Below are 14772 nucleotides of genomic sequence, written 5' to 3' on the forward strand. Positions count from 1 at the left end.
CACCGTGTTTGTCTCATCACAAGAGGAGGGCCGATGGGCGATGTCAGAGGTGGATCGCTACTATTAGGCAACCAGGTCCAAGATCAACCAGGATAAGTGTGAGATTTCCTTGGTGGGAAGGGTGAGATCCTGGTTTTGATCTCCTGGATGCCCTTCCAGAGCCCCAGGAATCTGCAAAAGTCCTTGCCATCTAATTTGGCCAAGGTGATTACCCCCAAAAAACTGGGACAGCAGTCTTAAGATCACCACTCAGAAGGTGGATCCGTGGAAAGGTTGGTCTTTGACCCTCTGGGAAAGGGTTAATCTTTTCAAAACATTCCTGCTCCATTTGCTGATATCAAAGATAAAAAGAAGAGCGCTCCATAGCATAAGACCACCTTTGGGTAAGCTAGTGTGATAACTAGAAACTCTTACCATCAGTGGTTGTGTGGCCTCACACACAACAATGGTAAGCGTGGAGAGGTAATGGCGCCCAGTCTGCAGCCTTCCCAATCACAAAAGCTAAATGGCTTTAAACGGCGCTAACCAGGATCAAAGCGTAGGGTAAGAAACTGCAGGTTTATTCAAATTTCCAACAATGTAACGAGTTTCACTGCGCATTAGTCTTTTTGTTTTGTGCTGTAGGTATACGGTAATATATGGCTTGCAGGCACTGAACTTGGGCTCTGTGCTTTTTGTTTGGTTTAGGTTGGGTGGTGAGAAAAAGGGGGGAGGGGGGTTTCTAAGGGACTATATATATATATATATATATATATATATATATATATATATACATATATATATATATATATATATATATATATATATATATATATATAAATAATCCTGGTCTGGGGGCATGGGATGCGGGACCAGCTAAGGGCCAAAAAAATTACATGTATTTTCCGTTTGGGGTGTTTGGTGGTTTGTGACACAAATTTATTATTTTGGGTGAGAAAAATGAAACCAGACCAGGGATTTTTAGTTTAGTTATTAGTATTAAGGTTAGAATAATTATTATTATTGTTGTTATTATTAGAGTAGGATTATTATTATTAATATTATTATGAAGTAGTGTTAAGTAGTTTGCACGTGTTGCTATTATAGTGGTATGTTAAGTGAGAATGTGGCTGGACCAGGAAATAATTTAATGGACATTTAAAGACTTATATGGACTCATTACATGTACCGTATTTATCGGCGTATAACATGCACTTTTTAGGCAAAATTTTTTAGCCTAAAGTCTATGTGCGTGTTATACGCCGATACACCCCCAGGAAAGGCAGGGGGAGAGAGGCCGTTGCTGCCCGCTTCTCTCCCCCTGCCTTTCCTGGGGTCTAGAGCTCTGCTGCCGGCCCTTCTCTCCCCCTGGCTATCGGCGCCGCTGCCCGTTCTGTCCCCCTGACTATCGGTGCCGGCACCGATAGCCAGGGGGAGAGGCACCCATTGCCGGCGCCCCTGCCCCGTTGCCTCCCCCCATCCCCGGTGGCATAATTACCTGGGTCGGGTCCGCGCTGCTGCAGGCCTCCGGCGTGCGTCCCCTGCGTCGTTGCTATGCACGGCGCGGCACACGTCATGCGCCGTGCACAGCATAGCAACAACGCAGGGGACGCACGCCGGAGGCCTGCAGCAGCGCTGACCCGACCCAGGTAATTATGCCACCGGGGATGGGGGGAGGCAACGGAGCAGCGGCACCGGCAATGGGTGCCGCTTCCCCTTCTCTCCCCCTGGCTGTCGGCGCCGCTTCTCTCCCCCTGGCTATCGGCGCCGGCAATGGGGCGCCGGCACCGATAGTCAGGGGGACAGAACGGGCAGCGGCGCCGATAGCCAGGGGGAGAGAAGGGCCGGCAGAAGAGCTCTAGACCCCAGGAAAGGCAGGGGGAGGGAAGCAGGCAGCGACGGCCTCTCTCCCCCTGCCTTTCCTGGGGGTGTATCAGGGTATACACGCGCACACACGCACCCTCATTTTACCATGGATATTTGTGTAAAAAACTTTTTTTACCCAAATATCCTTGGTAAAATGAGGGTGCGTATTATAGGCCGGTGCGTGGTATACCCCGATAAATACGGTATATTGTAAGGGAAGAATGTTTGTATTATTGTCATGGAGTTGTTTATTATTATTGTAATGTTTTATATATTTTTAAATAACAGATCTACAGGATATAACTCAGGAACTCATTGCAATAGCTGTGGTAAAATGTCCTGACTAGGTTCTGGGATTTGATTTGCATTTGTAGAACATGCCGCTCTAAGACTTTGCTAAGTTTCCAGCATTTCCAATGTAAATATTTCAATATCTGAATAAATGACCAAATAGTTTTCATCAAACCTTCCTCAAAGTACAGAAGAGACGGCTGATCCTACAGAAGGTGACACCATAGTCCTGTACCTGGATGTCCTGTTCCCGGAACTGATCGCTCTTATAGCAGGACTGGTGATACACTCATTTATTATAGTCATCAATGTCACTGACTGGTTGAATGGAAGATCGGTGACTCCTGTTGACTGGATTGTAACTTCTCTTGGGATATCAAGGATGTGCACTCAATGTGCTGCTACTATGTATATGCTGTTAAGTAGTCTTTTCCTAAAAAAAAATTACATGCAATTCAATGTATTTTGGATGTTATTGACATTTTCTTTGCTTATACCAATATTTGGCTAACAAGTCTTCTGTCCATTGTCTTCTGTCTGAAGATCTCCAACCTCCGCACCAGACTGTTCCTGTATCTGAGGAGGATGATAGATCAGAGGACTGTGCATTTCATTGTAGGATCAGTACCTCTTTCCTTGCTCAATTGTTTGTATCCTTTGTTAGTGGCCATCACTGAGATGAACAAACATGAAACATTCAATACAACCATGGACAATTTATTAACAGATTGCGCCTATATTAATATATTCCACAACAATATTATAGGATCCATCATCCCAATACTTTTCTGTTCCATCTCCTCCGTCCTCCTCTTCACCTCGTTGTATCGTCACGTAACAAAGATGAAGATGAGCGGGAACTTATCCACCAATCTGGAGACATATTACTCAGCCATGACATTTGTGTTCTTCACCTTTCTATACAACTCTTCATATTTCACTCTCCATTTTGTTTCATCCTATTTTTATTTAATACATTGTATGACACTTCCATGGCTTTATATTGCCTTAGATTTTCTACCAGTTCTACATTCTTCCTACCTGATCTACAGAATCTCCAAACTGAGGAGTCACATGTCCAAGGTTCTTCAGAACGTCATTGATTTATTTTTTTCAAAGGAAATATCCAGAATATAGAGAGGACATAGAAATGGTGGCTCAATAAGGTAAATAACACCTGTGGGGAGGCTGTGTGTGAGGGACCTCTTCTCCCTTAATTGATTTGTTCTTCTAATTCTTGGGTTTCGCTTTGTATTTTGGTCAATATTTGGTGTTCATCACCTAAAATGACAGATATGATGTAACTCTGTAAGAACACAGCCTATTTTGGACTTAAAGGGGTACTCTACCTTTAGACATCTTATCCCCTTTCCAAAGGATAGTGGATAAGATGTCTCATTGAGGGGGTCCCGCCACAGGGACCTTCACAATATGTGTGCAGCACCAGGCATTCATTTAGAACGCTGGGTGCAGGCAGTGGGGATCGTGATTTAACGCCCATGTCCCCTCAATGAAAGTCTATGGGAGGGGGCGTGACATCCATCACGCCCATTGCCATAGACTTGCATTGAGGGGAGTGGCCGTCACGTCACAACCCCTGCAGCCCACTCCAAGCATTCGTAACAAAAGATTCCAAATGCTTTGGCATCAGAGTACCCCTTTAAGGACACAGCTAGGTTCATTTTTGCACTTTTGTTTTTTTTTTCCTTGTCTCCTTAGAGATTTAACTCTTTTTCATCCACACACCCATATGTCTGTTTTTTTTTTTGCCCAGCCAATTCTAATTTGTAATGACACCTTTCATTTTTCCATAAATGTGTGGTGCAACCAAAAAAATATGCATCACACTTTATGGTAAAACTGGCATGTTCACTTTGTTCTGTTGATCAATGAGATTAAAACAATGCCCATGTTCACATGTTTTTCTTATAATGTACTGCTTTACAAAAAAAAATTAAAAAAAAATTTAACTTTTTTTTTAATAACAAAATACTTAGGTTTTACATTGCTCTATTCTGGCCCCTGTAACTTTCTCATTTTTTCTGTATACAGGACTGTATGAGGGCCTATTTAGATTTAGTGATCTGTATTTTTCTGTGATGCGATGTGGCCATAAACCAACAATTTCGTTTTTTTCTGTTTTTAAAGTTTATGTTGTTCTCGTGCAGGATCACAAACATAATATTTTAATAGTTTGGACATTTATGCACATGTTGATATCAAATATGTTTATTACACTCTTTTTTTAAAAAATGAAAAGAAAAGGGATTTACATTTTATTGGGGGAGGGGCTTTTTCACATTTAAAAAAAAAATAATAATTACATTTAACAATTCACAGAGCAAAATTCCATAGACTGAAAAAGGTACCATGAATAAAATAGTTCACAGAGGGGTACTCAATTGAAGCTTAGCTTTTAATAAATACACTTAAAATACCAACGATATCAAACTCATGTAACTCAAAACAGTAAAACCAGGACAACAAAGGAGGGCCCCTATGGCCAAGGAGTGAACCTCTACCTAACACAAGTTGGATCAGATGGACGGTGGATGATGATAGATATTAATACCCACAATCATAACCTGGGGATAATATTGTGTGTTGGGGTATATGGTGTAACTGGGCCTAGGGTATGCAATGAAAGCCCTGCAACACCCTAGCAGAGAGATCTACTGAGACTACCCCTACTACCACAGGGAACCATAAGGCCACTTGCCCTAAAAAGGGGCGACTCCTGCCCTGATCTACCCCTTGGACTCACCCTAGAAGTCCCTAAAGTGTTATATGCTAGGGTGTTCCTGGGCTTTCATTGCACAGCGTAAGCCCATATACCCCAACCCACAATATTATCCCCAGGTTATGATTGTGGGTGTTAATATCTATCATCATCATCCTCCATCCATCTGATCTAACTTGTGTTAGAAGTTCTGTCCTTGACCATAAGGGCCCTCCTTTGTTGTACTGGCTTTACTGTTTTGAGTTACATAAGAGGGATATTGTTGGTATTTTAAACATCTTTATTAAAAGCTTAAAATAAATAGTTTTAATTGAGTACCCTTCTGTAAACCAAACTGTAAATTTATATGTCTCATTAGCTCTTTATACCAATCACTATATTGCTCATACTATTCAGTGATATGCATCGGCAGAGAATGTATCAGTACTATCTCACTAAGCCATGAAAAGGGTTAATGGTGGGCATCAGCGTGATCACTAATGTCCACTATTACCAGGGAGAGCTAGTGCATGGAGCGCAACTCACAAATATTAACCCAACCTTAGCTGAATCAACTCACTGGTGACACCTGTACTGGAGGCCGTATCTCCAGAAGGATATAGATACTCTAGAGAGAGTTCAAAGAAGAGCTACTAAACTAGTACATGGATTGCAGGATAAAACTTACCAGGAAAGGTTAAAGGACCTTAACATGTATAGAAGAAGGAAGAGACAGAGGGGATGTGATAGAGACTTTTAAATACATAAAGGGAATCAACATGGTAAAGGAGCAGAGCATATTTAAAAGAAGAAAAACTACCACAAGAGGACATAGTTATAAATTAGAGGGGCAAAGGATTCTGCAGTAATATCAGGAAGTATTACTTTACTGAGAGAGTAGTGGATGCATGGAATAGCCTTCCTGCAGAAGTGGTCGCTGCAAATACGGTGAAGGAGTTTAAACATAAGGCTATCCTTCATATAAGATAGGCCCAGGGACTATTCATAGTATTCAGATTATTGGGCAGACTAGATGAGCCGTATGGTTCTTATCTGCCGACACATTCTATGTTTCTATGTATGCAGTAAGGAATGTGGTACCATAATACATATGATTCAGATTTTCCCATTTCTATTATTCTTCCAGAAATACAGGTTAGGATAAAAACATAATGACAGTACGACAGACACGCATCTTTGGTTTTTGAGAGGGACTACTGGAAGTACCGCTCGCCCCACCCTTACAGAAACTGCAGTATATCAGTGAATAGTAAAGTAGTCTCAGGACTGATAGTACAGGATCCTTGAAAAGGTCCAGATCCAGGATGCTGGAGGTCTTCAGATACTTTTACTCGCACCTCTTGGCAAAGAAGGATCTAGATCGAAATAAGGTGTCAGCTTTTTTGGCTGAAACCATCTCTGAACCAGGAGTAGACCCCTCTCTTGACATTTTAAAAGAGATGATCCGGGAAGAGGAAGTCAGGATGGAGATTGATGGGCTTGCCCTCAAGAAGTCACCCGGTCCAGATGGCTTAACATCTGAGTTCTACAAGACCTTTAAGGACACTTTGGTTCCCCTCTTGACCTCTGTATTTAATGAGTGTCTATTCTCGGGCACTCTGCCAAAGTCAATGAGGAGGTCAGCGCTGATCATCCTGTCAAAGGGTAAAGACCCATTCCTCATTGAGAATTGGTGTCCCATAGTGCTTCTCAATGCATACAGACAGAGTCTGGCAAAATTGGGGAGTTTGCATCCCAGTTCCTTTCGGCGGCTCAGCATTGCTCAGTTCCGAGCCACATTACACTTAGTGCTGTGCTCACTGTGCAAGAGGCTGTGAAGCAGGGTAGGGCTGGCCACTGGAAAGGGTACTTGCTGTCCTTGGATCAGGCGAAAGCATTTGATTTGGTTAACCATGAGTACTTCTGGTCTGTTCTTCTGAGATATGGCCTGCCGGGGGGGGGGGGGGGGGGGAGGTTTATTGATTGGCTTAAGACCTTGTATGCAGGGGAAGAGAGTTTCCTGCTTGTGAATGGTTGGATTGGCCGCTCTTTTGAGGTTGGGTCTGGCATCCGTCAGGGTTGTCTTTTGAGCCCTTTGCTGTACGTGTTTGCAATTGATCTTTTCCTTAGCAGGATTAATTGTGGACTGATGGTGGGGGGTGAGAATGGACCTGGTGGTTCCGGATTCGTTTCTGAGGGCAGTAGCATATGCTGATGATGTCACCGTGTTTGTCTCCTCACAAAAGGAGGGCCGATGGGTGATGTCAGAGGTGGACCGCTACATGGAGGCATCCGGGTCCGAGATCAACCAGGATAAGTGTGTGAGTCTCTGGCTGGGAGGGAATGATCCTGGTTTTGATCTCCTGGACGCCCTTCCAGAGCCCCAGGAATCTGCAAAAGTCCTCGGCATCGAATTTGGCCAAGGGGATTACCCAAAACAAAACTTGGACAGCAGACTCAACCGGTTGCCAATGAAGGACGAGCCGGCTCGTCCTGATACGGCAACCGTTGTATGATACGGACTCCCAACTCGAGCCCGTGTCATAATAGCCAGCCCCCAGCTGATTCCTGTAGCTGAGGGCCGGCATTAACAGCAGACATTCGGTGATTGCCGCGGGCGGCTATTAATCCTTTAGATCACCGCTGTCAAAGTTGACAGTGGCGTCTAAAGGGACATTTAAACAATCCCTGGTGGTCCAGTGGGGTGGATCGCCCCCCGCCCCCCCCCCGCGGCACAATCATGGGGGGAAGATCCACTGCTGAAGTGGCCAGAGGGCTTTCCTCTCCTTCCACGATGGCTTCTGCGCTCTGAATGATAAAACTTGGCAGGGACAGGCTTTATCGAGCGCAGAGCACACAGATCAGTGTGGTTTTATGAAACCACATTGATCTGTATGAGGAATCTAATGATTCCTCCTAAAAGTCCCCTAAGGGTGTAAAAATAAAAAGTAAAAAAAAAAGTTTAAAAAACACGCACATTAACCCCTTCCTTATTAAAAGTTTAAATCACCCTCCTTTTCCCAAATTCCATATAAAAATATGTAACCATAATAAAAAATAAACATATGTGGTATCACTGAGTGTGTAAATGTCCGAACTATAAAAATATATCATTAATTAAACAGCATGGTCAATGGCGTACACACAAAAAAAATTCCAAAGGCAAAAAAAGCGTAATTTTGGTCACATTTTAGATCATGAAAAAATTAATAAAAAGCAATCAAAAAGTCTGATCAATGCAAAAAAAGAGCCATCGTACCACCGTGTACACGTAAAAATTAAAAAGTTATAGGGGTCAGAAGATGACAATTTTAAACGTATACATCATACAAAACTTACAAAATCATGTTTTTTCTTCAATTTTGTTGCACAATGGTTTTTATTATCTTGTTTTGCCGTAGATTTTTGCGTAAAATGACTGATGTCATTATAAAGTAAAATTGGTGGCACAAAAACTAAGACATCATATGGATTTTTAGGTGCAAAATTGAAAGGGTTTTGATTTTTAACCCCTTAAGGACTCAGGGTTTTTCCGTTTTTGCACTTTCGTTTTTTCCTCCTTACCTTTTAAAAATCATAACCCTTTCAATTTTCCACCTAAAAATCCATATTATGGCTTATTTTTTGCATCGCCAATTCTACTTTGCAGTGACATTAGTCATTTTACCCAAAAATGCACGGCGAAACGGAAAAAAAAATCATTGTGCGACAAAATCGAAAAAAAAACGCCATTTTGTAACTTTTGGGGGCTTTCGTTTCTACGCAGTGCATATTTCGGTAAAAATTACACCTTATCATTATTCTGTAGGTCCATACGGTTAAAATGATACCCTACTTATATAGGTTTGATTTTGTCGGACTTCTGGAAAAAATCATAACTACATGCAGGAAAATTTATACGTTTAAAAATGTCATCTTCTGACCCCTATAACTTTTTTATTTTTCCATGTATGGGGTGGTATGAGGACTCATTTTTTGCGCCGTGATCTGAAGTTTTTATCGGTATGATTTTTGTTTTGATCGGACTTTTTGATCACTTTTTATTCATTTTTTAATGATATAAAAAGTGATCAAAATACGCTTTTTTGGACTTTGGAATTTTTTTGCGCGTACGCCATTGACCGTACGGCTTAATTAATGATATATTTTTATAGTTCGGACATTTACGCACGCGGCGATACCACATATGTTTATTTTTTATTTTTTTTACACTGTTTTATTTTTTTTATGGGAAAAGGGGGGTGATTCAAACTTTTATTAGGGAAGGGGTTAAATGACCTTTATTAACACTTTTTTTACATTTTTTTTGCAGTGTTATAGGTCCCATAGGGACCTATAACACTGCACACACTGATCTCTAATGCTGATCACTGGCGTGCATTAACACGCCTGTGATCAGCATTATCGGCGCTTGACTGCTCCTGCCTGGATCTCAGGCACGGAGCAGTCATTCGTCGATCGGACACCGGGGAGGCAGGTAAGAGCCCTCCCGGTGTCCGATCAGCTGTTCGGGACGCCGCGATTTCACCGCGGCGGTCCCGAACAGCCCGACTGAGCAGCCGGGTCACTTTCACTTTCACTTTAGAAGCGGCGGTCAGCTTTGACCGCCGCTTCTAAAGGGTTAATACCGCACATCGCCGCGATCGGCGATGTGTGGTATTAGCCGCGGGTCCCGGCCGTTGATTAGCGCCGGGACCCACGCGATATGATGCGGGATCGCGGCGCGATCCCGCTTCATATCGCGGGAGCCGGCGCAGGACGTAAATATACGTCCTGCGTCGTTAAGGGGTTAAAAGGTAAAGAGGAAAAACGAAAGTGCAAAAACGGAAAAATCCTGCATCCTTAAGGGATTAAGATCACTGCTCAGAGGGTGGATCAGTGGAAGGGTTGGTTTTTGACCCTCCGGGAAAGGTTTATCCTTTTCAAAACATTCCTGCTTTATTTGCGGATATATCTGGGCAGTGTATGCATGTTGCCAGAGCCTCTCTGGAGCCAGGTCTACGGTGTGTTCTTCCAAATGTTATGAGGAAATAGACTGAACCTAGTGAAGAGGGAGGTTAATTACTGTACTAGGAGACTAGGGGGGTTGTGTATGGTCAACCCTGTAGTATTCTTAGTGAATACTTTTCTTAAGACCAATATTGCAAACCCCTGGAAAGAGAGGGCTCCTCCGTGGGTATCCTCCTGTAGGGGATGGTTTTAGCTTTTCTTCCAGGAATGGGAGACAGGAGGGCAAGTGAAGGAACTTTGCACACCACATGGGCATCTCCTGGCTTATGCTACCCCAGTTCTGAAGGTTATTCATCGGTGGGGTCTGGGGATGTGGGAGATTAGGACTCTGTCAAGGAAATTCCTTGACAAGAGGGTTCTGTCTTCTCATTTCCAGAGGCCATTGGCGGTCAAGGATTGACCAAGTCGGGATCTGGAGGTTGATTTAGGGCTTTTGAATTCTATTAGGATCCCCTTGAAGTTTTGGGACTTGACTTGGTGCTTCTTCCATGGGAAACTGTGTGTGAGGGACAATCTGAAGTACATGAGCTCTGAGGACCGTGGATGTCCCCGTGAGGAGTGTGGAGGCATGCTGGAAATCATGGAGCATTTTCTAATTCATTGTCCCTTTAACAAAGAGGTTTGCAACAGCATGGACACTTCCATTGGTTGGCCTAGGCTGGCCAGTCTCTCCTATGCGGAATGGGCCTATGGGGCATTCAGAAACCTTGTAGGCTGGGACCGGTGCACTTTATTCCTAGTCAGCTCAGTGGTCAGGTACTACACGTGGAACGCACAGTGTTAAGTGTCGACGCAGCGTAAAATCCTCCCTGTGGGTGAGGTGGTTAGGAGCATACTGGGTTACCTGGTAAAGGTGCGTTCTCTGGAGTACGAGAGGCTGGGTGCTGGCAGGGCCTCTCATCTGTGGAGGGGCTCTGCCTTTAAAGTGCCTTAGCCTGTTGTCTCCCCCTGGTGGTGAGCTGATGCTGGCACATTAGTCTTTTTGTTTTGTGCTGTAGTATACCTATAAAGCCAAGCCAAAGGTAATATAAGGCTTGCAGGCACTGAACTTGTGCTTTGTGTTTGTTGTTTGGTTTGTATATTTTGTATTATTTTTGATTATATTTGTTCTGTTTGGGTATTTTTATATATTTAGTGTTTATAAATTTTGTGTATGTATATTAATATTACAGTTGTTTTTCTAGGGGTTGGATTTTGCATCTTCTGTTGGAGTTCAGTGTTAGTTTGGGTGGTGGGAAAAAGGGGGAAGGGGGATTTCTTTGGGAATATATATATATATATATATATATATATATATAAAACTCCTTCACTGGGGGCATGGGATACGGGACCAGCTCAGGGCCAAAACAAAAAATGTATTTTCCGTTTGGGGGTTTGGCGGTTTGTGACACATATTTTAATTATTTTAGGTTAGAAAAATGCAACCGGACCAGGGATTTTTAGTTTAGTTATTAGTATTAAGGTTATACTAATTATAATTATTGTTATTATTAGAGTAGGATTATTATTATTATAAAGTGGTGTTAATTAGTTTGCACGTGTGGGGTTGTTATTATAGTGGTATATTTAGTAAGAATGTTGCTGGACCAGGAAATAATTTGATGGACATTTAAAGACTTATATGGACTCATTACATGTAAATATTGGAAAGGTGAATGTTTGTATTATTGTTATGGAGTTGTTTATTTTTATTGCAATGTTTTATATATTTTTAAATACTAGATCTACAGAATATAACTCAGGAACTCATTGCAATAGCTGTGGTAAAATGTCCTGACTAGGTTTTGGGATTTGATTTGCATTTGTAGAACATGCCGCTCTAAGACTTTGCTAAGTTGACCGCATTTCCAATGTTAATATTTCAATATCTGAATAAATGACCAAATAGTTTTCATCAAACCTTCTATAAAATCCTCTCTGTCTTATCAGGATCCTCACAGTACAGGAGAGACGTCTGATCCTACAGAAGGTGACACCATGGTCCTGTACCTGGATGTCCTGTTCCCGGAACTGATCGCTCTTATAGCCGGACTGGTGATCCACTCATTTATTATAGTCATCAATGTCACTGACTGGTTGAATGGAAGATCGGTGACTCCTGTTGACTGGGTTGTAACTTCTCTTGGGATATCAAGGATGTGCACTCAATGTGCTGCTACTATGTATATGCTGTTAAGTAGTCTTTTCCTAAAAAAATTATATGCAATTCAAGTTATTTTGGATGTTATTGATATTTTCTTTGCATATACCAATATTTGGTTAACAAGTCTTCTGTCCATTGTCTTCTGTCTGAAGATCTCCAACCTCCGCACCAGACTGTTCCTGTATCTGAGGAGGATGATAGATCAGAGGACTGTGCATTTCATTGTAGGATCAGTGCCTCTTTCCTTGCTCAATTGTTTGTATCCTTTGTTAGTGGCCATCACTGAGATAAACAAACATGAAACATTCAATACAACCATGGACAATTTATTAACAGATTGCGCCTATATTAATATATTCTACAGCCATATTATAGGATCCATCATCCCAATACTTTTCTGTCCCATCTCCTCCATCCTCCTCTTCACCTCTTTGTATCGTCACATAACAAAGATGAAGATGAGCGGGAACTTATCCATCAATCTGGAGACATATTACTCAGCCATGACATTTGTGTTCTTCACCTTTCTATACAACTCTTCATATTTCACTGTCCATTTTGTTTCATTCTTTTTTTACTTCATACATTGTTTGACACTTCCATGGCTTTATATTGCCTTAGATTTTCTACCAGTTCTACATTCTTCCTACCTGATCTACAGAATCTCCAAACTGAGGAGTCACATGTCCAAGGTTCTTCAGAACGTCATTGATTTATTTTTCCAAAAGAAAGATCCAGAACCTAGAGAGGACATAGAAATGGTGGCTTAATGAGGTAAATAACACCTGTGGGGAGACTGTGTGTGAGGGACCTCTTCTCCCTTAAATGATTTTTTCTTCTAATTTCTTGGGTTACAATTCGTATTTTGGTTAATATTTGGTGTTCATCAGGCTTAAAGGGGTACTTTACCTCTAGACATCTTATCCCCTATCTAAAGGATAGTGAATAAGATGTCTGATTGAGGGGGTCCCGTCTCAGGGACCTTCACAATATGTGTGCAGCACCAGGCATTCATTTAGAACGCTGGGTGCTGGCAGTGGGGATCGTGACATAACGGCCACATCCCCTCAATGAAAGTCTATGGGAGGGGGCATGACATCCATCACTGCCATAGACCTGCATTGAGGGGGTGTGGCAGTCACGTCACAACCCCTGCAGCCCACTCCAATCATTCGTAACAAAAGGTTCCAAATGCTTTGGCATCAGAGTACCCCTTTAAGGACACTGCCAGGTTCATTTTTGCACTTTTGCTTTTTTTTCTCCTTGTCTCCTTAGAGGCATAACTCTTTTTTCATCCACACACCCATATGTTTTTTTTTTGCCCAGCCAATTTTAATTTGTAATGACACCTTTCATATGCATCGCACTTTATGGTTAAACTGGCATGTTCACTTTATTCTGTTGATCATTGAGATTAAAGGGGTATTCCAGGCCAAAACTTTTTTTTTATATATCAACTGGCTCCGGAAAGTTAAACAGATTTGTAAATTACGTCTATTAAAAAAATCTTAATCCTTCCAATAGTTATTAGCTTCTGAAGTTTTCTGTCTAACTGCTCAATGATGATGTCACGTCCCGGGAGCTGTGCATGCTGGGAGAATATCCCCATAGGAGCTGGGCAGCTCCTGGGACGTGAGTCATCAGAAAGCAGTTAGACAGAAAACAACTCAACTTCAGAAGCTAATAACTATTGGAAGGATTAAGATTTTTTAAGAGAAGTAATTTTCAAATCTGTTTAACTTTCCGGAGCCAGTTGATATATAATAAAAAAGTTTTGGCCGGGAATACCCCTTTAAAACAATGAGCATGTTCACACGTTTTTTTCTAATATTGTACTGATTTAAAAAAACTCCAATTTTTTTTTTTTTTTTTAAAACAAAATACTTAGGTTTCACATTGCTCTATTCTGGCCCCTGTAACTTTCTCATTTTTCTGTATACAGGACTGTATGAGGGCCTATTTAGACGTGATCTGTATTTTTCTGTGATGCGATGTGGCCATAAACCAGCAATTTTGCTTTTTTTTCTGTTTTTAAAGTTTATGTTGTTCTCGTGCAGGATCACAAACATAATATTTTAATAGTTTGGACATTTACGCACATGTTGATATCAAATATGTTTATTACACTCTTTTTTGAAAAATGAAAAGAAAAGGGATTTACATTTTTATTGGGGGAGGGGCTTATTCACATTTAAAAAACAAAACAAAACAAAAAAAACTTTACATTTAACAATTCACAGAGCAAAATTCCATAGACTGAAAAAGGTACCATGAATAAAATAGTTCACAGAGGGGTACTCAATTGAAGCTTAGCTTTTAATTAATGCACTTAAAATACCAACGATATCAAACTCATGTAACTCAAAACAGTAAAACCAGGACAACAAAGGAGGGCCCCTATGGCCAAGGAGTGAACCTCTACCTAACACAAGTTGGATCAGATGGACGGTGGATGATAGATATTAACACCCACAATCATAACCTGGAGATAATATTGTGTGTTGGGGTATATGGTGTAACTGGGCCTAGGGTATGCAATGAAAGCCCTGGAACACCCTAGCAGGGAGATCTACTGAGACTACCCCTACTACCACAGGGAACCATAAGGCCACTTGCCCTAAAAAGGGGCGACCCCTGCCCTGATCTACCCCTTGGACTCTCCCTAGAAGTCCCTAAAGTGGTATATGCTAGGGTGTACCTGGGCTTTCATTGCACAGCGTAAGCCCATATACCCCAACCCACAATATTATCCCCAGGTTATGAT

The 14772-nt window shown here is 41.8% G+C and overlaps 1 protein-coding gene across 1 annotated transcript; it reads left to right on the top strand.

Moving 5' to 3' along the window:
* Nucleotides 1-11842: 11842 nt before the first annotated feature.
* On the top strand, nt 11843-12778 carry LOC130360916 (taste receptor type 2 member 7-like). Its single transcript, XM_056563470.1, has one exon. It carries the CDS (start codon nt 11843-11845, stop codon nt 12776-12778), a length of 936 nt encoding a protein of 311 aa, XP_056419445.1.
* Nucleotides 12779-14772: the final 1994 nt, after the last annotated feature.

Source organism: Hyla sarda, chromosome 3, assembly GCF_029499605.1.
Source record: "Hyla sarda isolate aHylSar1 chromosome 3, aHylSar1.hap1, whole genome shotgun sequence".
Taxonomy (NCBI): domain Eukaryota; kingdom Metazoa; phylum Chordata; class Amphibia; order Anura; family Hylidae; genus Hyla; species Hyla sarda.